This window comes from Hippopotamus amphibius, chromosome 3 (genome assembly GCF_030028045.1).
Source record: "Hippopotamus amphibius kiboko isolate mHipAmp2 chromosome 3, mHipAmp2.hap2, whole genome shotgun sequence".
Lineage (NCBI taxonomy): Eukaryota > Metazoa > Chordata > Mammalia > Artiodactyla > Hippopotamidae > Hippopotamus > Hippopotamus amphibius.
In genome coordinates, this window is record NC_080188.1 from 127,592,247 (window position 1) to 127,617,001 (window position 24,755).

At 38.1% G+C, this 24,755-nt stretch overlaps 1 protein-coding gene across 7 annotated transcripts in view; it reads left to right on the forward strand.

Annotated features, from left to right (window-relative positions):
- KDM2A (lysine demethylase 2A) overlaps positions 1 to 24,755 on the forward strand; it is a 105,720-nt gene that overhangs the window by 40,600 nt on the left and 40,365 nt on the right. For 6 of the 7 annotated variants that reach the window (XM_057725708.1, XM_057725714.1, XM_057725710.1 and 3 more), the window contains 3 exons: positions 19,272 to 19,410; positions 20,173 to 20,251; positions 20,653 to 20,699. In XM_057725708.1, the coding sequence (XP_057581691.1) occupies positions 19,272 to 19,410; positions 20,173 to 20,251; positions 20,653 to 20,699 (265 nt within the window). Of the gene's footprint in view, positions 1 to 19,271; positions 19,411 to 20,172; positions 20,252 to 20,652; positions 20,700 to 24,755 lie in introns of those variants that run through there. The other variant, XM_057725711.1, reaches the window with a different exon arrangement.

The window sequence follows — 24,755 nt, forward strand, 5'->3', positions numbered from 1 at the left end:
CAGTGTGGGGATGGAGAGGGTACAGTTGTTGAATTTCATGAAATTTCATCCCTAGGATTAGATATTTGGTGTAAGAAGATTTAGAGGTGGTGGAACCATAAAAGAGCTCCTGAAAGGGGTGGACTTAGAAAACTTATTAGAAACCTGCTACTTGGGATGATAAAGAAGGAGAAAATCTTATCTGATGTTTAATGCTGTTTGAGAAAAGGCATGTGGAGTATGACTGGTCTCTGGCCACATAAACCACTCTTTTTGGGAAAGATAGTTCATTTCCCAGTCCAGTGTTGATTCCTGTTCAAAACCATAATCACTAATACTTTTTGAGCATATGCTGGCTACTTTTTTTTTTTTTTAAGATTAAAAAAAAATTATTTAGTTGTCTTGGCTGCGTTGGGTCTTAGTTGCAGCACGCGGGATCTTTTAGTTGTGACATGTGAACTTCTCAGTTGCATCATGTGGACTTCTTAGTTGTGGCACGCATGCGGGATCCAGTTCCCCGACCAGGGATGGAACCCGGGCCCCCTGTGTTGGGACCATGGAGCTCTACCCACTGGACCACCAGGGAAGTCCTGTGTTGGCTACTTTATGTCTTTTATCTCACTTAATCCTCATACAGTTCTATGCGATGGCTTCTATTTTAATTATTAGTTAAGTAGCTCATATATAGTGAGAGGCAGAACCATTATTTGAATCCTAGACTCTGCCACTACTCCATTCAGCCTCTGTTTATGAGTAGGGCACTTTACAGTTTGCGGAGTACCTGTGCATATGTTCTTATTTAAACCTCACCACAATCCTGTGCGTTAAGTGAAATTCTTGACATTATCACACTAGAAAATGGAAACTTAGGGAATTTGAAGCTCAAAGTGCTGATACCTAGACCCAGGCCCACACCCACTCTGACTCCAGTTTCTTTGTTCTCATTATGTAGTTTTGCTAAAGATAATAAGTAATAAATAGGGTCATAACTGAAGGTGAATTTTCTAAGAATAGTCACTTGGTTGAAGGTGATTGGTAATGTTTTAGATGTCTGGAGAAATTTAGCAAACATGGTCATTAACTTGCATTATTGGTTTCTCTCATAGCTTGAGTATAACTGCTTTATTAAGTATTCCTTTTGCTCTTGGCTTCTTAATGCTGTAGGTCAGTTTACCACTCTTATGCTAACATTCCTAGGTAAATTCAGAAGTAAAGACATAGTTTCTTTCCTGTGCTTTAACCTTAGTTGGCACAAATGAATGACTGAACGATGAGAAGGAAAGAGGCTTGCCAGGATTATAATGTAGTCATGGTAGTGGGAGAGGGGAGGAGTATATGTGTTTGTGAGGGACAGTTTAAAATACCAGCTCTTGATCTTTTGCGAATTCTTTTCAGAGCTGCTATTCCTAAACATGAAATTTCATGACTCCTCTAAATCTCAAGTTTGACAGTTTGAAAGAGGTCATGTATTGTTTAAGAGATTGACCTTTGTCTGTGAATCAAAACATTAATCATAGCTCCAGAGAGGAGGGCCATAGAGAAAAGCATCCTGGGGACTTCCCTGGTGGTCCAATGGTTAAGAATCTGCCTTGCAGTGCAGGGGACGCGGGTTCGATCCCTGGTCGCGAAACTAAGAGCCCACATGCCGCAGGGCAACTAAGCCCGCATGCTGTAGCTGCTGAGCCTGAGCACTCTAGAGCCCGTGCGCCACAACTAGAGAGTCCATGTGCTGCAACTACTGAGCCTGTGCGCTCTGGAGCCTGTGTGCCACAACTACAGAGCCCATATACTACAGCTACTGAGCCCACATGCTCTGGAGCCTGCACATCACAGCAAAAGATGCCACATGCCACGATGAAGATCCCACGTGTAGCAACTAAGACCTGATGCAGCCAAATAAATAAATAAAAACATTTTTTAAAAAGAAAGAAAGAAAGAAAAGCATCCTGATCAGAGGAGTATAGCGAGGCTGGAAATAGGTACATTTAGGTAATATCTTCTGGCTTCAAGTGACTGCTTGCTATCTCCCCAAACTCACCTAAAATTTAGGAGAAGCAGCGTGTGTGACACATTTAATGGTTTATATCATTTACTGAGTAAATGTCTAGAGTTAGTGTTTTCCAGACAAACTATCCTTTAGGTTCACGGTACTTTGTCAGTGAAGGTCACTCTTACTTCCCCTTTAGATTTAGGGTAAACTTCTAGGGGCTTTTTCTATAAATTGTTTTGTCTACAAATATACTAATTTTTACCTTCTAGGAACTGAATGGCATGGCTTGCACTATGTATCATACTAATGACTTACAGTTGCATCAGTTACAGAAGACGGTGAAAAAACTAGGCATTATGTTTGTTTCTCTGTGTTCTGGGTGTCTGTTGCTATAGAAACAAACCAGGCCATAAACATGAGTGTTCAGGGAGTATTTGAATCTCAGTGGATGTTCATTGGCTAATGAAAATAAAGTTAAGAAATTTGTTGGACTTCCTAGGTGGCGCAGTGGTTAAGAACCCGCCTGCCAGTGCAGGGGACATGGGTTCGAGCCCTGCTCCAGGAAGATCCCGCATGCCACGGAGCAACAAAGCCCATGTGCCGCAACTATTGAGCCTGTGCTCTAGAGCCTGTGAGCCACAACTTTTGAGCCCATGTGCCACAACTATTGAAGCCCATGCGCCACAACTATTGAAGCCCACGTGCCTAGAACCCATGCTCCACAACAAGAGAAGCCACTACAATGAGGAGCCCGTGCACCACAATGAAGAGTAGCCCGCGCTTGCAGCAGCTAGAGAGAGCCCGTGTGCAGCAACAAAGACCCAACACAGCCAATAAATAAATTAAAAAAAAAAAAAGAAAGAAAGAAATTTGTTGAGTTGAGGGAGAAGCCGAATATTTCTGAGTTCATTATTATGTCCATTTTTAGTGGGTGGCATTTTCCATTTTGGTTGTGTGCAGGTCATTTGAAGATTATTTCCTAGTGATTAGGCCTTCCAAAATTCCCTTTTCTGCTCTGGGAGGTGAACAATTAGAAAAAGCAAACATTTTATATTCCTTTTGGGTAATGATTACACTTAACTCATTAATTTTTGAATGTCAGATAGTAAGAGTGCTAAGTTTAAAACTTATTATGTGGTTACTAGAAGGAGATGAAGATTTGAAAGAGCAGGATAGAAGGTGAGTGAGGAAGTACACATCTTTATTTCCCAGTTACTTAAGAAAGAAAACCCCCAAGGTGACTTGGACATTGGCAAATGTTGTCACTTCCAGTTTCTCTAATGGTTTGACTAGGCTACTTTTGGAGGATAAACTGATTGAACATTTGCGTGTTCATAGAACGTGTAATACTGATGAGTACTGCTTTTGCCAGTATCCAAAAAGAAGAGTGTATGTATATTCTAGTAAAAACCTTTAGGGGAATAAAAATGTGCTTTTTCTCTATTGTCTGAACTCAAGATTATTTCTCTTCAAGTTAGTGTTGAGATGCCTGTCTTCATCCTGAATTTCAGAGAACAATTTTGCTACTTGTAGCCACAGTTTCTTTCTTTTACAGAATTATGGGATATCATGGTTACTTGTGCAGCAAGCACAGTGAACAGTTGATTATACCATAGTATGCAGAAAAGCAAGGAGTGTTGGTGGAAGAGATCCAGCACTTTAACTCATTTCTCAGCCAGTTGGTTTTTTGGAGGACATATTTGTGGTTGAGTAAGTGTATCCTGACTCAGAATTTTAGGATCATTCTGTATATAGGAGGTATTTGACATTAGTCCTGAGGGAACTTTTAGGGGAAAAGTGCACTTTGTGCTGTCTATTCCTCTTTTGAGCATTCTGCCTTCTCAGCTCTTTTTTTTTTTTTTTTTAAATCAAAGAGACAGGTGTGAATAAGCTTCTTGCCAAATTCTATTTATGGATTACTTTGTCTTGTTGGAATTACTGTGATCTGCTAACGTTTTTCATATATAGAAAGTGTTCTGTGTACTGTTGATCTCTGCAGAAGTTGATCTTCAGTTAGCCAGAAAATATTTGAAGGCTGAACTGTCAACAAAAGAAATGCAAGCTTTTCAGCCACATCAGTTGCTTAGTACACGTTCTTTGTATACATTAAAGCAGTTGTGTTAAAACTAAGCATGTGTCTTCCTTTTTCCTTGTGCTCAGGCCTCTTATTATTTTGAGGGCAGTGTTACGTCAAAAGGTAAAAATTTGGGCCCAAGGTTCACTTAGTGTAAGGCAGTGATTACTACTGTTTTTGTAGTACTTTAGGGTGTTCCCATTAAAATCCTTCATGAGGTGTAATGAAATTACTACATTTTCTAATTATAAGCTTTTATTTATAAGCTTATAAATAAAAGATTATAAACTTTTATTATTTATTTATTTATTTTAAATTTATTTTTATTTATTGGCTGCATTGGGTCTTCGTTGCTGTGCTGGTTTTCTGTGGTTGCGGAGAGCGGGGGCTACTCTTCGTTGTGCACCAGCTTCTCATTGTGGTGGCTTCTTTTGTTGCAGAACACAGGCTCTAGGTGCAAGGGCTTCAGGATTTGTGGCACGTGGGCTCAATAGTTGTGGATCTTGGGCTCTAGAGTGCAGGGTCAGTAGTTGTGGCTCATGGGCTTAGTTGCTTTGAGGTATGTGGGATCTTCCTGGCCCAGGGATCGAAGCCGTGTCCTGTGCATTGGCAGGCAGATTCTTGACCACTGCGCCACTAGGGAAGTCCTGTAAACTTTTATGTTTGAAAAATATTATCCACCCCCCAATTAATAAGGAGATCCTGAGTAATCCAGTTGGATGAGGGAGAAGCCCAAAAAAGTTGAAAAAGGTCACTGCTATAGAGGGGCAGTGGAGAGTCTGTATCCATAGTCCTTGGCACTGAGTAGGTGTTCAGTAAAGTTATACCAAATGAAGAAACATTTCTTCTCTTACGTGGAGCCTTCACCAACCATTCTGTTACTTCTTCCTCTTGGACTTTAATAACATTTGTATCTATCTATCTGTCTTAATAGGATACATATCACATTGAATTGTAATACTGTAATTTATTTACATGTCTCTCTCCCCCTACTGGCCAGCAATCTTCTCGAGGGCTAGAACTGTGCCTTTTATCTTTGTAGGCAGAGTATCTGGTTGTTACTCCGTATTCAGTGTCCTGTTTTATGAATAAGTGTTCAAATAATTTTTATAGCACAAACACACATACCCACATAGGAAGGCTGTAGGCAGTGATCCATCTGCATATGTACCTGCCACAGTGGGTAATCTTGTGGTAATGATGGGTTTTCAAAAATATGGAAGGAAAGAAAATGAGATCAACACTTTGAAGTTCAGTTGATGTTTAGGATATGTATGTGTTCATACTTTCGTGAAGGGGGCTAGTTGAGAACCTGAGCTTACTTGTTTCTTTAAAGATGTATGAGAGCTTATTAAGCACTTATCAAGTAGGGATTTGGTATATGTTGTTAAGATTCAGATTTAATCCATATAGCTTTATAAATTTATAAAAAGATGCCCCCAGCCTTTTTTTTTAAGCAGTATCATGATGTGGGACATGAAAATCTAGTTGTTGCTTGGCTTTTTATGCCATCACCGGCAAAGAGGTTGTGCAATTAAAACTTTTCTCTCAGGTAGTGGGGTAGATCTATCTCAGATAGATCAGAATCTTAGAGAAAATCTTAGAGAAAATAGGAGATGAATCTCGGTAAAAAAAATGTTGGCAATTTCATCTTTACAGAAGGTGTGTAATAAATGTCACTGACTACAAATACAGAGAATGAGAACAGATTTTAATAGCATACACAATAAATGTTCTAAGTTCAAAGCACTCTTTGATATAAAATGGTCTCTGGTTAGGAATAGCAATATTTTTATTTCAGTCAGAATAGCTGAATGTCCAGTGAGATAATTTGTCAAGTAAAAGGTAGAATTAGAAGTCACGAATGGTGGAATGTTAAATAAATAGTGGCATAGCTAGAAATATAGTAGCCCTTAGCAAATATCAGAAACCTCCCACCCTGGGGAAGGTCTTTTGCTAATCTTTCTACCAAGCATGGTTTTCCGATTTATAGATAGTCTCCTTCATTGCCAATAGGTCCCACCACTTCACCTCCTCTCTCTGCCAGAGCCATTTCAACTGTCTGGGGTCTCCTTCCTTTGATGGTTACTTCCAGCTGCCTCAAGCTACTGGTCTGGCTGAAGTTTCATTCCAAAAAGATTTCAGTAGTATAGAGTCATGGTTAAGACCATTGGTTCTAGAACCAAAGTGCCTGGGTTCCAATCCCAGCTGCACCAATTACTAGCTTTGTAACTTGGGCAAGTTACTTCATTCATTTGCCTTTTTTTTTAATTTTTTAATAAAGTAGAGAAGATACTAGTCTTATATGTGTTAATGCATACAGAGTTCTTATTACAGTACTTGGTACGTGGCAAGCACTCAAATTTTAACTGCTGTTACTACTGCTATTTTGCCCTGGCATCATAGTTCACCTTCAGAGCAGTAGCCCTTCTGGGTGTCATTAATAAAAAAGTAACTGCGTTTTCACACTTTATACAATTTCTTCATTCTCTGACTCCTTTGTATCCCTTGGGGAATGGGAATTGCCTAAGCTAAACTGCCTCTAACATCTGGTGTTTGAGATACATGGAGGTTTGTTTAATATGGGGGACTAGGTGGACAGGAGGATGATGTGAAGTCCCTAGGAGAGCTAACCTGCCAACCCATCACTGGTCTCTCTCAGTGTCTCTCTCAGGGGACTAGGTTTGGAATTTAGATATTCTGTGAATAAGGGCAGACAGACCTGGGGGACTGGTATATAGCAAAATTTCAACATGGTATAATGTAAAAGGGAGCAGGGATGAAATTGTAGCTGGAATCAAATTGTTGAGGACTTTATTTTAGAACACAAAAGGACCTTGAATTATTTACCTCCAAGGGAAAATTAGGATCTAGAGAGGTTAAATGATTTTACTTAACTGCCTAAGATCGCACAGCAAAGTAGCAATAGTAGAATTGACACTAGGTAAGTTCTCCTTTTAGACACTTTTGCTTTGTTGTTTTTCTGCTGTTTTATTTTATTTTGTTGCACCAGGTCTTAAGTGCGGCAGGCGGACTCCTTAGTTTCGGCATGCCTGTGGGATCTAGTTCCGTGACCAGGAATCAAACCCGGGCCCCCCCTGCATTGGGAGCGCTGAGTCTTAACCACTGGACCACCAGGGAAGTCCCCAAATTTTTAAAATTTTGATGAAGTCCAATTCGTCTGGTTTTTTTTTTTTCCTTTTGCTTTTGATGTCGTTTAAAAAATCCTCATTAAAGCAAATGCTGTGAAGATTTTCCGGTGTTTTCTTCTAAGAATTTTATAGTCTTAGCTGTTATGTTTGGGTCTTTGATCTATTTTGAGTTAATTTTTGTACTGTATGCTGTAAGGTCAGGGTCCAACTTCATTCTCTTGCATGCAGATATCTAGTTTTCCCTGCATCTTTTGTTGAAAATGTATTTTTTAAAATAAATTTATTTATTGGCTGTGTTGGGTCTTCATTGCTGCCCACGGGCTTTCTCTAGTTGTGGTGAACAGGGGCTACTCTTTATTATTGTGTGTCGGCTTATCATTGCGATGGCTTCTCTTGTTGCAGAGCATTGGCTCTAGGCATGCGGGCTGGCAGGCTCTAGAGCACAGGCTCAGCAGCTGTGGCGTGTGGACTTAGTTGCTCTGTGGCATGTGTGATCTTCCCAGCCCAGGGATCGAACCTGTGTCTCCTGCATTGGCAGGCGGATTCCTAACCACTGCACCACCAGCGAAGTCCCGAAAACGTATTTAATTGTAATTAATTTGTCTTATACCCAACATGTAGCTAACATTTTGGACAGCTCAGATCTCGCTGATCATGTAATTTTTCTCCTTTAATCTGTTCATGTGGTGAATTACATTAGTAGATGGAGTGGAAATTCTCAGAGCTTACAAGCTGCTTTTGCATTTCTGGCACATGATGGTAGTTCATTATTAAACGCTTAACTTTTTTTAGTCACTTATCTATGTGTCCTTTCATATAAAATCAAGTGAAATGGCTATGGAAATTGTTTAGAAAAAGATTTTGCTTTTTCAGAAAAATGTTATTAGGCAATGTGTCTTTATTTGTCCTTATTTATTTGTCTATGTCAAACTTTATTCTTATATCATAAAAATACTTAAACATAAATGTTGTATTACCTTTTTTCTTTTACAGATCGCCCATCATTATTTTGTATTGCGATAGAATGCATATGCTGTGCAGCTCACCCTTTTAAAGTGTACAATTCAGTAATTTTTAGTAAATCCACAAAGCTGTGAAAACATTACCAGTATCTAATTCTAGAACATTTTCATTACCCCAGAGAAACCCAGTACACATTAGCAGGTATTCCTTGTCTCTCTTTCCTCCAGTCCCTGGCAACCACTAATTTATTTTCTGTCTTTATAGATTTGCCTCTTCTGTACATTTCAGATAAAGGTAATCATAAAACCTGGTCTTTTGTGATTGGCTTCTTCACTTAGCATGTTTTTCAGAGTTCATCCGTGTTTGTAGCATTTATCAGTACTTAACTCCTTTTTATTGTTCAACTATATTCCACTGTATGGATATACACTGTATTTTATCCATTTCTCAGTTGATGGGCTTTTTGGGATGTTTCTACTCTTTGGTTATAATGAATATTGCTGTGAACGTTGGTGTACATGTTTTTGTGCCAACATGTTTTCATTCTCTTGGGTAGATACCTAGGGATGGAATTTCTGGGTCATGTGGTAACTCTCTTTAAACAATTTGAGAAACTGCCAGACTGTTTTCCAGGAGTTGTTCTGTTCTCCATTCCCACTAGCTGTGTATTGAAGGTTTTGCTTTTCTCACATCCTCACCAGCACTTATTACCTAGTAAGTGTGAAGTATCTCATTGTGGTTTTGATTTGCATTTCCTTAATGACCGATGAGGTAAAGACTAATGATGTTTCATGTGCTTATTGGCCAGTTATATATCTTTGAAAAATACTCATTCAAACCTTTGCCCATTTTAGTTTTATTTTTTGTCTTTTTATTTTTAAGTTGTAGTTCTTTGTCTATCCTAATTAGACCCTTATGAGATATATGACTTGCAGATATTTTCTCTCATTCTATAAATTGCCTTTTACCTTTCTTGATAGTGTTTTTGAGGCACAAAGAGTTTTAATTTTGAAGAAGTCCAGTTAATCTATTTTGTTGTTACTTGTACTTTTGGTGTCTTATCTAAGAAACTGTTGCCTACTCCAAAGTCATGAATATTTACACCACGTTTTCTTCTAAGAATTGCATAGTCTTAGCCTTTACATTTAAGTCTGATCCATTTTGAGTTTTTTTTGTATAAGGTGTGAGGTAGAGGTCCAGCTTCATTCTTTTACATGTAGATATCCAGTTGTCCCAGCACCATTAAAAAATTTTTTTAATTTTTAAAAATTTAGTTTTTAAAGGCTACTTTCCGTTTACAGTTATTATGAAATATTGGCTATACATCCTTGAGCCGGTCTTACACCCAGTAGTTTGTATCTCCCACTCCTCTACCCCTGTGTTGCCCTTCCCCCACTCCCCATTGGTAACCACCATTGGTATATAGTCTATTCTCTATATCTGTGAGTCTGCTTCTTTTTGTTACATTCACTCGTTTGTTATATTTATTAGATTTCACATATAAGTGATATCATACAATATTTGTTTTTCTCTGACTTCTTTCACTTATCATAATGCCCTTAAGTCCATCCATGTTGCTGCAAATGGCAAAATTTTGTGTGTGTGCACGTGTGTGGCTGAGTAGTATTCCAGTGTGTGTATGTGTGTATATGTATACACACATACACACACACCACATCTTCTTCATCCATTCATCTGTTGATGTACACTTAGGTTGCTTTCATGTCTTGGCAATTGTAAATAATGCCACTGTGAACACTGGAGCAGCCATTTCTTGAAAACTCTTTTCCTGTTGTGTTGTTTTGGCATCCTTGTTGAAAATCAATTGACCATAAATGTAAAAGTTTGCTTCTGATTCTCAGTTCTGTTCTATTGATCTATATGTCTGTTCATGCCAAGACCACACAGTCTTGATTACTGTAGTCTTATAGTAAGTTTTGAAATCAGGAAGTGTGAGTCCTTCAACTATGTTCTTTCTTTCTTTTTTTTTTTAATATTTATTTATTTATACTTATTTTGGATATGCCAGGTCTTAGTTGTGGCATGCGGAATCTTCATTGTGACATGTGAACTTCTTAGTTGTGGCATGCATATAGGATCTAGCTCCCTGATCAGGAATTGAACCCGGGCCCCCTGCATTGGGAGCGTGAGTCTTACCCACTGGACCACCGGGGAAGTCCCTCAGCTTTGTTCTTTTTCAAGATTGTTTTGGGTATCCAGGTTCCCTTGCATTTCCATGTGAATTTTAAGATGATCTTGTTAGTCTCTTAAGAAAAAAGGCAGCTGGGATTTTGTTAGGGTTTGTGTTGAATCTGTAGATCAATTTGGGGAGTATCGCCACCTTAATAAGTCTTCCAATCCATGAACACGTTCAATCCAAGAAACAAATATCTTTCCATTTATTTAGATCTTTAATTTCTTTCAATGACAATTTGTATTTTTCCAAAATACATGTTTTGGGCTTTTTTTTTTTGTTAAGTGTATTTCTTTTTTTTTTTTTTTTTTTTTTTTTTTTTTTTTTTACTTTGGAAACATTCTTTTTTTTTCAGATTTTTTAACATTGAAATATAGTTAATTTACAATGTTGTGTTAGTTTCAAGGGTACAGCAAAGTGATTAAGTTATACATATACACGTATTCTTTTTCAGATTCTCTTCCATGATAGGTTATTGCAAGATACTGAGGATAGTTCCACGTGCTATACAGTAGGTCCTTGTTTATCTACTGGAAGCATTGTTAAGTCACTTTTAAATGCAGATATTCTTTGTCTGAAAATGGATAGGTTGTTCCTCAAGGGTAGAAATTAGGCTATCACTTCTCGGGGCTGTTTGCTCCCAGAATTCATGTTGTGCTTGACAGACAAGCCTCTCCCACCCCATGTTAAGTGTATTTCTTAGTGTTGTTTTTTTTTTCTCCCATGCAGTTGTAAATGGAATTACTTTCTTAATTTCATGTTTGGATTTTTTATGGCTAGTATATAGAAATACAACTGGTTGTATTAGCTCTAAAAACTTTGTGTGTGGGTGTGTACGGATTCCTTACAGTTTACTATGTGCAAGATTAACATCATTTGTTGAATAGAGATTGCTTAACTTTTTTCCTTTTCAAACATATTTCTTTTTCTTGCCTAATTGCCCTGGCTAGATCCTCCAATACAATGTTTGTTTGTTTGCTTTTAGTATGTATGTATGTATGTATGTGTGTATGTATTTATTTATGACTGCATTGGGTCTTAGTTGCTGTGTGGGGACTTTCTATAATTGCCTCAAGTGGGGGCTACTCTTTGTTGCAGTGCATGGTTTTCTCACTGCAGTGGCTTCTCTTGTTGCAGAGCATGGGTTCTAGGTGAGTGGGCTTCAGTAGTTGTGGCATACAGCTTAGTACTCCCAAGGCATGTGGGATCTTCCCGGACCAGGGATCGTACCTGTGTCCCCTGCATTGGCAGGCAGATTCTTAACCACTGCACCACCAGGGAAGTTCCTGCAGTGTTGAATAGAAGTGATGAGAGCAGGGGGTAGTTCCTGGCAGTCCAGTAGTTAGGACTCTGTGCTTTTACTGCCGAGGGCCTGGGTTCAATCCCTGGTTGAGGAATTAAGATCCCACAAGCCGCATGGCCAAAAAAGAAAAAGAGGAAAAAAAAAGTGAAGCGAACAGACATCTTTGTCTTGTTCCTAATCTTAGGGGAAAAGCTTTTAGTCTTTTTGCTATTAAGCATGATGTTAGCTGTGGGTTTTGATAGATGCCCTTTATCAGCTGGAGGAAATTCCTGTCTATTCCTAATTTGTTGGATGTCTTTTATCATGAAAGGGTGCCGAATTTTGTCAAGTGCTGTTTCTGCATCTGTTGAGATGATCACATGGTTTTTGTCCTTTATTCTATTACTTTTATAATAAAAACATCAAAGAAAAGTTAAGTACTGAAAGAAAGTGTGGGGAACCTGAAAGACCCCACTACCTATCACTAAAAGTTAACAAATATGAACTACTGTCTTCCAGTGTTTCTTTTGTATGCATGGTTTTTTAAAAACAGTGTTGCAGTATATAATAGACATAATTTCATGTGCTGATTTTTAAACTTAATATTTCATAAGCACCTTTTTAGTGGTATTTGTTGTAATAAGCATGTTAATTATATTTTATATATTAGCATATGTATTATACAAAAAGCATCTCACATATTTACAGAGTATATGTTAACCTTGGATGTTTTTCTATAGCAAGTCTTATTGTATCTGACCTTTAAAAGATGATTTCTCTTTCTCACCCCATTCCATTCCCCCAAATATCTAAGAGAAACAGATGGTTTGCTAGCATTAATGCATATCCGCTGCTCAAAATTCCTTACTTCCGAACTCTTATCTGCCATTTTACTTTTTAGGTGTATTACATAAAGACATTTTGAGAAAATACCCTTTCCATTATTCTTTTTTACCACATGTTTAGAAAAGAGAATGCCAGATGTTTCTATGTAATAGTTGATACCTGTTTCCATCTACTCTTGCACCATTTTCTTTCCTTTTTTTTTTTTCTCTTTCGGCCACACCATAGCTTGTGGGATCTTAATTCCTCCACCAGGGATTGAACCCACACCCTCAGTAGTGAAAGCATGGAGTCCTAACCACTGGACCACCAGGGGATTCCCACTATTGTCTTTTCTACAGCTGACCATCTAGGAGAGTATAGTATATTACAGTATAGTATCCTATCATATCATATCTATATCTGTAGCCTTTCAACTTGACTTACCTGTCAGTACTTGAGTTCATCTAAATATTCCATTTATCTGGCCGTTTTTACTATTTAATATAGTTAATTACCACTGGACCAGGAATAGTAAATATTTTTTTAAGGAAGCTTTAAAATTCTTTTTATTATTTGAATTATGGAAAACATGAGTTTGCTATATAGTTTGGTCAGTTAAATAGAATAAATAGTAATTGGTTATTCAGGAGTAAAACTCACTGTTAACCCTGGAAAATACAAATTGCTTTTTAGTGAAAACGTGGTTGGAATAGCTTTCATTGTTCAGTTTGTGCCTGCTATTTACTGTGTGACACTGGGTTCAACAAGGGCTGGTGTCTGTCTGTGCGAGGCCAGAAACGTCCTTTAGGTTGCCAAAAAGCACCTAGAATAAAAAAAAGCACGGCATGCTAGTAAACCATTTTGAATTATTTGGTAATGTTGATAGGCTGGAGGAGATTGGTGGCTGCTTTCCTTAGTGTTAAAGTGGCATTGCCTTTTGGGTTTCACCTGTAGCAGATTGTGTCATTGCCTACTTATTTCCAGGGTCGTTTTGAGGATGAATGTGTTTTTAAAGCACTTGGAGAGTTACCCTGGATGTTTACTTTCACCAGGGTTTACATTTAGATAGGGAAATGAGGGGGTGGGGAAGCCTTATCCTTGACAGTGTTAAAACCAACACAAGTAAATTCTTATTTATAGGTAACCTTCCAGTTGCAACAATCAAAAGGAAATAAGGATTCAAATTAATTTTTCTGTTGTCTTTAAGAAATGGGAATAGCTTAGCTGGGGCAGGGGTTTTTCTCATATCCTTACACTTTCCATATTGAAAGTGCAAATGGAAGAATAATTCTTCTTGAATAGAGGAAAAAGAAGGGATGGAGAACTTCTGGCTACCATGTTAGAAATGTTGAGATAATCAAGGTGATTGTCTTTTTTTTTTTTTTTAAGATTTTATTTCTTTATTTATTTATTCATTCGTTTGTTGGCTGTGTTGGGTCTTCATTGATGCACATGGGGTTTCTGTGGTTGCAGAGGGTGGGGGCTACTCTTCATTGCTGCACGGGCTTCTCAATCCGATGGCTTCTCTTGTTGCGGAGCACAGCCTCTAGGCATGTGGGCTTCAGTAGTTGCGGTACACGGGCTCAGTAGTTGTGACTCATGGGCTCTAGAGTGCAGGCTCAGAAGTTGTGGCACACGGGCTTAGTTGCTCTGTGGCATATGGGATCTTCCCGGACCAGGGCTCAAACCCGTTGGCATGTGGATTCTTAACCACTGCACCGCCAGGGAAGTCCGGTGATTATGTCTTGACTGAAGAAGAATCAGTAATGGTTGACCTAGGAAATGTTAAAGTTTGAAAATATGACTGAGAGTTTTTCTACAAGCTTATTAGAACTTACGCAGACGAATACTTGCTTTTCTCTTAAATTGAGGTATAATTGACATACAATATTATATTAGTTTCAGGTGTACAACACTCAACATTTGTATACATGGCCCAGTGGTCACCACAATGTTTAGTTACCATCTGTCACCTTACAAAGTTAATACAATATTATTGACTATGTTCCCCCATGCTGTACATTACATGCCCATGACTTGTTTATTCTACAACTGGAAGTTTATACTTCTTAATCCCCTTCACCTGTTTCACATCACCTCCACCCCTCTGGCAACCACTAGTCTGTTCTTTTTATCTATGTCACTGGATTTTGTTTTGTTTGTTTTGTTTTTTAGATTCCACATATACATGAAATCATGTGGTATATGTCTTTCTGTCTGATTAATACCCTCAACCCTTATGTTGTTGCAAATGGCAAGATTTCATTCCTTTTTATGACTGAGTAGTATTCCATCGTGTGTGTGTGTGTGTGTGTGTGTGTGTGTGTGTGTGTGTGTGTCTCTCTGTGTGTCTGTGTACACACGTGTACCACAACACCACAACTTCATTCATCCATCCATCAGTGGACACTTAGGTTGCTTCCATATCTTGGCTATTATAAATAATGCTGCAGTGAACATAGAGATGCATATGTCCTTTTCAAATTCATGGTTTTGTTTTCTGCAGTTAGATACCCAGTAGTACAATTGCTAGATCATATGGTAGCTTTCTTTTTTTTTTTAAGGGAAGTTCTTACTGTTTTCCACAGTGGCTGTACCAGTTTATATTCCCACCAACAGTGCACCAGGGTTCCCTTTTCTCCACAGCCTCTCCAACACTTGTTATTTGTCATCGTGTGTGTGTGTGTGTGTGTGTGTGTGAAATATGTATATCTTATATATGTCATATGTCTTATATTTATATATATATATATATAATTTTTTTTTTTGCCATGCCATGCAGCATGCGGGTTCTTAGTTCCCTGAGTAGGGATCAAACCTGCACCCCACTGCAGTAGAAGCATGGAGTCTTAACCACTGGACATCCAGTGAAGTCCCTGTTGTCTTATTTATTTGTTTATTTATTTATTTATTTATTTATTTATTTATTTATTTTATCGGCTGTGTTGGGTCTTCGTTGCTGCTCATGGGCGTTCTCTAGTTGCGGCGAGCAGGGGCTACTCTTCATTGTGGTGTGCGGGCTTCTCATTGCAGTGGCCTCTCTTGTTGTAGAGCACGGGCTCTAGGTGCGTGGGCTTCAGTAGTTGCGGCACATGGGCTCAATAGTTGTGGCTCGCGGGCTCTGGAGCGCAGGCTCAATAGTTGTGGCGCACAGACTTAGTTGCTCCGCGGCATGTGGTATCTTCCTGGGGCAGGGATCGAACCATATGCCCTGCATTGGCAGGCAGATTCTTACCCAATGTGCCACCTAGGAAGTCCCCTGTTGTCTTTTTGATAATAGCCATTCTGACAGGTGTAAGATGATACCTTACTTGTGTTTTTGGTTTGCATTTCCCTGATAATTAGTGATGTTTAGCATCTTTTCATGTACCTCTTGGCCATCTGTATGTCTTCTTTGGAAAAATGTTTACTCAAATCCTTTGCCCATTTTTTAATTGGGTTGTTTGTTTTTGTTATTGAGTTGTATGAGTTCTTTATATATATTGGATGTTAACCACTTATCAGATAAATGATTTGCAAATAGCTTCTTCTGTTCACTAGGTTTCCTTTCCATTTTGGTGATAGTTTCCTTTGCTATACAGAAGTGCTTTAGTTTGATGTAGCCTCATTTGTTTATTTTTGTTTTCATTTTCCCTTGCCTTTGGAGTCAGATCCAAAAAAAAATTGCTAAGACCAATGTGAAGGAGCGTATCGCCTATGTTTTCTTCTAGGAGTTTTATGGTTTCAGGTTACATTTAAGTCTTCAATCCATTTTGAGTTAATTTTTGTATATGGTATAAGATAGTGGTTCAGTTTCATTCTTTTGTGTGTAATTGTCCAGTTTTCCCAACACCATTTGTTGAAGAGACTGTCCTTTCCCTGTTGTATATTCTTGCCTCCTTTGTCATAAATTAATTGACCATGTATGTGTGGGTTTATTTCTGAGCGCAAATGAATGCTTTCTGAAAGTGATTATTGTGGGAAACTACATTTATTCCGATGGTATTGTTCTTGCTTTTTGACATACTTGGAACTCATCTTTTGGAGTTCTTCAAAGACACATACATGAAATAAGGTGAGGAAGAGAGCTGAGTGATGTGTTCCAAAAAACAAACCCATTTAAGAAATTGTCAGTGAAAATACCACCCCCCTAAAAATATTTTGAGCAGTGATGGCATTTTTAGAGTAAGTGAGAGGTATGCTAAAATTAGGTCTTTTGGCCGTTGAGCTGTGACTTATATAAGGCAATAAAGTGCCAGGTAAGAGTATTATAAAGTTTTTTGCCAAATGTGGAAAAGATATCAAGTATCCATCAGTGTTCCTTTCTTTTTTTTTCTTTTTTTTTGAGGACTTACATTTCTTATTATTTTTTTAATTAGAAAAAAATTTTTTAATTTATTTTTATTTGGCTACATTGGGTCTTAGTTGCAGCATGTGGGCTCTCTAGTTGTGGTGTGTGGGCTCAGCAGTTGCGGCACACAGGCTTACTTGCCCCGTGGCATGTGGGATCTTAGTTCCCTGACCAGGGATCAAACCCACGTCCCCTGAATTGGAAGGCGGATTCTCATCCACTGGACCACCAGGGAAGTTCCTCCATTAGCGTTTCTACCTAAAACTGGTAAATTGAACCTTGCTCTCCTCTGATGTGTAACAGTCAATTTTATTTCCTTTGATTTTTATTTCTTATGACTCATTTCTGCCCTTTCTCTGATCCCATTTAAGAAACCTTTCTACAGTGTCTCATTTTCTTATGTGTTTATATAAATTCAGGTGCTAGGTAATCAATTCTAGATCATCAAAAAAAAATCCTGGATCATCAGTATCTAACTTTAAATTCCAGTTTTAGTTGTTCTTAGCACAAACTAGGGTAGGGCTACTTTACCATTGCCTCCCACATGAATTATCCCATGTGTATGTATTCAAGAGATTGCAGCAAATTTTAACACTGAAAGTAAAATATACCAAAAGGTAAGTTTGCAGCATAAGCAATGTGTTATCTTTAAAAAAAAAAAGCTTACTGGATAATTCACATACCATAAAATTCACCTGCTTAAAGTGCACAAATCAGTGGTTTTCAGTATATTCACAGAGTTATGCAAGCAACACCACTGTCTAGGTCTAGAACATTTTTAATTGCTCCCAAAAGAAATCCATACTGTTAACAATTACTTTCTTTATGTGTGTGTGTGTATATATATATATATATAAATTTATTCTTTATTTACTTTTATTTATTGGCTGTGTTGGGTCTTCGTTGCTGCATGCAGGCTTTCTGTAGTTCTGGAGAGCAGGGGCTACTCTTAGTTGTGGTCCGCAGGCTTCTCATTGCGGTGGCTTCTCTTGTTGCGGAACACAGGCTCTAGACACCCAGGCTTCAGTAGTTGTGGAGCATGAGCTCATTAGTTGTAGCTCATGGGCTCTAGAGCGCAGGCTCAGTAGTTGTGCATGGGCTTAGTTGCGGCATGTGGGATCTTCCCGGACCAGGGGTTGAACCCACATCCCCTGCATTGGCAGGCGGATTCTTAACCCCTGTGCTACCAGGGAAGCCCAACAGTTACTTTCGATCCCTCTCTCTCCCCAGCCTGTAGCAACCATTAATCTACTTTCTATCTCTGTGGATTTGCCTGTTATGGGCATTTCACGTATATGAAATTATGGCTTTTGTGGAGCTGCCCCAGGAGCTGGAGCCATTTTAATCCCCTCTTCTTCCACTTCCCTGATGCAAACAATAAAGGCCATTTGTACAGTAAAAATAAAAAATAAAAATAAAAAAATAAATAAGATTATGGTCTTTTGTGTTTGGCTTCTTTCACTTAGCATAATGTTTTCAAGATTCTTCCGTATTGCAGCACATATCAGTACTTCATTCTTTTTTATAGCCAAATACTATTCCATTGTGTAAATATACCACATTTTGTTAATCCCTTCATCAGTTGATTAACATTTGGGTGGTTTCTGCCGTTTGGCTATTATAAATAATGTTCTGCTATGAGTATCTGCATACAAGTCTTAGGACATGTGTTTTTAATTCTTTTGGATATACAGCTAGGAGTAGAATTGCTGGGTCACATGATAACTTACTCTGTGTTTAACTTTTTGAGGAACTGCCAAACTTTTCCAAAATGACTGCAGCATTTTACATTCCCATCAGCACTGTATAAGGATTTCAGTTTCTCCACATTCTCTCCAGCATTTGTTGTTGTCTACCTTTTTGATAAATAGCCATCGTAGTGGGGTGTGTCGTCGTGGTGTTAATTTGTATTTCCCATAATGACTAATGGTCCTGAGCATTTTTCATGTGCTTGGTGGCCATTTGTATATCTTTCTTTGTGAAGACATTATCCTTAATGCTAAGTATTGATGGTCTGCTGTTTGGAATTCTGTTGTTTAGATTAACTTTATCTACTGTAAAGCAGTTTTTGTTTCATTAATTCAAATGTTTTAGTCTATTCTTGAAGGTTGTTTTAGAAAGCTAATCTAGAAATGGCCTCCCCATGAAAAAATTGTTTTGTATACTGGCCTGTAATGTCTATAAAGACAGTTTGTCCCCCCTCTGATAAGCAATGATAGACAAATAAAATGTTCACTAGACCCTCCCTATTTGGTCATATTTTTGTTGTAAATTTATATCTCTCGGCTCAAAGAGTTAGTGATAAAATTTACAAGTAGGGAACTTAGTGACTCATTTAAAATTTTGTATGTTCTGAGAATATTAGCTGACCTTTAGTTGAGAAAAAAAAAGATCTGTAAGGCAAGGAAAATTGATGCTTAACATAGCAACTGAAAGACATGAAAAGCTACTCAATTTCATCCTTGCATCCTTCTCTCCCCAGCGTGGTACCATGCGACGACGCTATGAAGATGATGGCATTTCAGATGATGAAATTGAAGGAAAAAGGACTTTTGACTTGGAAGAGAAACTTCACACCAACAAATATAATGCAAATTTTGTTACTTTTATGGAAGGAAAAGGTCAGTATCATTTGGATTCAAACCTGCAGCCACTTGATGTAGGAAGTTGTAGACTCTGGGAGCTGTGGGCTCAGCATCTCTGCAGCCAAAATACTGCCTGCTGCTGCTGCGATGCACGTTATCTTTATTTTCTCTTATTACTCAGTGCCGCTCATGTACCACCATCCCCCCCACCAGTCCTCCCACCCTGTAAGTCATTCTCTGCTATATTGGAAGAAGCAAGAGTTTATTAGGGCAGGAATGTTGGAATTTTTCCCTGAAGGCCTCTTCCTTCTTCTCCCATCCCTTGGTTTGGGTTTAGTTAAGAATAGTATAATAAAAAATCCTTTTATACATGTACCTGCCTCACCAAAACTGAGCTCCATGTGTGTCATGCAGCTTTGTTCCTTGACAAACTGACAAGGATGTCATGGTATGTATTGTAGTGGACAGAATTACATTTTTAGGCTATTAAGAGACAGGGTGATGATTTCTGCTTAGGATTTTTGAGATGACTCAGTAGTACTTTCCCCTGTTGGTAAAATTCTGAATTGTTGTGGAAATATAGATTTAGCAAACCCCTTGAGCCCTGCTTCTCAGGGAGCTGTCCCTATACCTTAAGAGATGCTTCTTAATAACAAACATGTATTAACAGCAAAACTGTATACACAGAAATAGCAAACACCATCTCTACCTTATTACTTAGGATCCTTTTTATGGTCCTTTTATCTTTTTCCAGCTAAACCTCTTGCCTTTCTAACAATTGTTTTCCTATGGTGACAGATTTTAATGTAGAATATATCCAGCGGGGTGGCTTAAGAGATCCTCTGATTTTCAAGAATTCTGATGGACTTGGAATAAAGTAAGTGTTCGCTATTTGATTGGATGTGGCTGCAAAATGGCCATGTTACACCCTGGACTGTAGACAATGTGGTATTGATAATCCAAAGCATAGATAATTGAAAATATCTGTAAGTGTATTGTTATAGGTACATGAGAAAATATAGATGAGCTATAAAGAAAATAAATTTAAATCTCCTGAAATCTACCACCCTGAGATAATCCCTGTTAACTTGTTCTCCTATGTTCCTTTTTCCTATGTATATATGTAGATATATAAACATTTATATTTAAAATATGTTTTTAATCCTCAGTATGAAGATTGATGTGTCTTGACCGGGGAGTTCTTAGTTCTTTAAGAAAAAACTCACCCTGACTAGAGTAGTGTGCTTCCCATCATACTTACTGGTGTTTGTTTCATAGGATGCCAGATCCAGACTTCACTGTGAATGATGTCAAAATGTGTGTGGGTAAGTATTAAAGTTGAGGCCTTGAGTGTCTTTGAGGCAAAGATCTAAGATTTACAACTGAGTGTTAAATCTCTTAACTGAGATTTAAGGCTTAGGAACATTGAACTATATATTTGATTGAAGTATACACTACTTGAAATAGTTTCTTGATTAGAAACTATATAGCAACTGAGAATTTTCTCAGATGGAGTTATAGAAGTTGCTTCATTTAGTACTACTCATTAGACATACAGTATCTGAACGTCTGTTTCTTTTCTACCTACCATTTTTATCATTGTGCATCCTTCTTTCTCTCCGTGAAGAGCCTGCCTTCCAGGGCAAAATTTCAAAAGTGAAATTTTATATCTGAGCCAAGAGTGAAACCTCATTTATGATTCTCTTCCTTTCCCTAAAAGCCACAAAGAAATTTCCAGGAAATTTTCACCAATGCTACATTTGGTAACTTGGCTAACATTTGAAACTTTGTAAACTGAGAAGTAGATACATTAAAACTTCTCTTCTTCAGTGATTGGTCAACTTGAGTCTTTAATCAGATTTGTATTTCATTACATTCAAATTTTAGGGGGGGAAAGCAAATTAGAACAGTTCAATTAAAGAAGAAAACTTCCTGGTAAGGGTTTGGTCAATTTTCTGCAGATCATTGGTGTTCAGTGTGGCCCTCAGACATGTCAGGATCCTTAGGAATTCAGAGATTGTTACTCTCCTATACATAATAAGGTAGTAAAGTGGATTAAAATACTTTAGAAATGTTTTTAACAGGACATGAAACAAAAGTTGTTTTCAGATGCTTTCCTCCTAACACTGCAAGTTCTATTGATACTATGTTTTGTCCTCTATGCTGAAGTTCCAGTGCAGTCTCTCCCTTTGAAATTAAGTATTGCAGTGCTATCTCTTGGCCACTTGAGGGCTCCTTTAAGACAGCTCCTGGATAATTTCTATTTATCCAAGGGGTAAATGTCCTAGGTAGAGGAAGGTTCCCTGTATTTTTCACTCCCCTACCTGTTTCTGTGTTAGATTCCAGCTATCTGCCTGTCACTATGTATTTCCTATTATTTAGTACAGTCTCTGGAGTATAGTAGATACTCAGTAAATCTGTTTAGTAATTAAAATGCTTTCCTACTCTTCACAAGGCAGGGTTCTCAGGGGACCTCAAAAAACCTAATACTTGAGTATTTATCAGTCCATCACTTGACTTTTTTTCCTAATGGACCTCCAGGAAGTAATTGCTTGATCTGTAAGTTAATGGACCACCACAGCTTTTTGCTGTTGGTCAGGCACTCTTATGGGTTTGTCGTCCACAGATGGCCTACATCAGAATCATCTGTAATACTTGTTAAAAATATAGACTTCTAGATCCTGTCATAGACTTACAGTATCCAAATTTGTGAGTTATACAGATATAAGGACTTATTCACTCACTAGTCTTCTTTTGCATTTCTTCACACTTATTACTACTCTCTCATGTCCTTTACTGCTAATAATGGTCTCTGGAGCCCTTCCTAACCTTATATCTTCCAAATAGATCTGTGGATGGTCACAGATATCTTTGTTGTGATTTAAAATAAAGCAATGATTTTATTTATTTATTTATTTATTAAATTTATTTAGTTATTGGATGAGTTGGGTCTTCATTGCTGCGCACGGGTTTTCTCTAGTTGCAGCAAGCAGGGACCACTCTTGTGGTGCACGGGCTCCTCGTTGCCGTGGCTTCTCTTGTTGCAGAGCATGGGCTGTAGGCATGTGGGCTTCAGTAGTTGTGGCACATGGGCTCAATGGTTGTGGCACACGGGCTTTGTTGCTCTGTGGCATGTGGGATCTTCCTGGAGTAGGGATCGAACCTGGGTGCCCTGCATTGGCAGGTGGATTCATAACCACTGCACCACCTAGGAAGCCCATTGATTATATTTAAATGGATAGACTTACAGAAATTTCATCTGATGCCTAACTTTGTGTCCAGGTTGTTTGAAGTCTAGATAGATTTTTTCCTTAGATAACTGATGATTGTTAAAATATAGTGAACAACATATTGGTGATTAAAATAATTCATTCTTCTTTTCTAACTAAAGTAGAATGTTGCATCTCCAGTGTCAGTTCATGTCCCCAAAAGAAGAAGACCATTCTATCATGTAAACTTTATGTAATGGGATGTACTGATTTTAAAGTGTGGACTCAAATAAAACTGGCTGGTTTTAAATCCCAGCTTCACTACTTACTGAGACAAGTTAATTAAATGTGAAGAACAGTGTCTGGCACATAGTATGTACTCAATAAATGTTAGCTATTACTATGACTGTCATTGTTTTATCTGAGTGCTCTGTTAGCTTTGGCAGAGTAGGACCCTGCTTTGGTCTACATTCTTCAGGAAAAGCAATTACTTTTCTTTTTAATTTAAAAACATATGGTAAAATACAGGTAACCTAAAAGTTTATCATTGTAATAATTTTCAAGTATCCAACGCAGTGGCATTAAGTATATTCACAGTGTGCAACCATCTCTAATACCTACTTCCAGAACTTTTTCATCACCCCAGACAGAAACTCCACCCCCATTAAGTAGTCATCCCATGTATTCTCCTTCCCTCAGGCCCTGGCAACCACTAATCTACTTTCTGTCTCTGTAGATTTGCTTAATTTGGGTATTTCATGTAAATGGAATGATAAAATATGTGACCTTTTGTGTATGACTTCTTTCACTTAGCATAATGTTTTTGAGGTTTATCTATGTTGTAGTATATAGCAGTACTTCATTCCTTTTTATGGTTGAATAATCCATTCCTCGTGTGGGTATACCACACTTTGTTAGTCAGTTCATCTATTGATGGATGTTTGGGTTATTTCCACCTTTTTGCTATTGTGATTAGAGCAGCTAAGAACATTCATGTATAAGTTTTTGTTTGAACACTTGAGTTTGATTCTTTTGGATATATACCTGGGAGTAGGATTGCTGGGTCATATGGTCATTCTATGTTTAATTTATGGAGGAACTGCAAAACTTTTCCATAGCAGCTGCACCCTTTTACATTCCTGCCGGCACAGTCTGATTTCTCTGCATCCTCGCCAGCCCTTGTTATCATTTTCCCTTTTATTTATTTTTTTTAATTATAGCCATCCTAGTGGATGTGAAGTGGTATTTCAAGTCAGTTTTGATTTAACGTTTGCCTTTTCTTCCAAATAATGAAGGGTAGGTTCAGTCCATTGTCTTACATTATCAGTTATCTTTTTATGTGTATTGTGCCATATCTGCTTCATCAGGGCCGTATTCTTATCCTCTTGTGTATTATCTCTTATCTCTAACTAGACTGTAAATGCCTTGAGGGCAGGGGACCAGGTCCTAACACTACTTGGTGTATCCACCAAGGCTAGATATATAGTAGGTGTTTGTTAGTTTCTTACAAATTGAACAGTATTCTTAATATTCCAACGACAGCTTTTTATTCTCTCTCTCCCCTCCGTGACCACCATTTTCTTAACTTTTTAGCTGTACTGCCTCTCCATGTCTTCTTTTATGCTGTTGCCTCTGCTTGGAATTCTCTCTGTTGAATCTAGTTGAAATTCTATTTATTCCTCCAGGCTCAACTCAATGTCTTTTCTTCCCCCTCTTTTTCTAAAAGCCTTCTCTGGTCAGTCTAGTTAAGAGAATTTTTTGTTTATATTTATTTATTTGTTTGTTTATATAATTTTTATAATTATATAATGTATATAATATATGTAATTTTATATATAAAATTGTATATATATAATTTTTTTTTTTTTTAGAGAACTTTATTATTTTTTGGCTACGTTGGGTCTTTGTTGCTGCGCATGGGCTTTCTCTAGTTGTGGCGAGCACGGGCTACTCTTTGTTGCAGTGCATAGGCTTATTGCAATGGCTTCTCTTGTTGCGGAGCACGGGCTCTAGGCGCTTGGGCTTCAGTAATTGCAGCACATGGGCTCAGTAGTTGTGGTGCACGGGCTTAATTGCTCCATGGCATGTGTTATCTTCCTGGACCAGGGATCAAACCTGTGTTCCTTGCATTGGCATGTGGATTCTTAAGCGCTGCACCACCAGGGAAGTCCC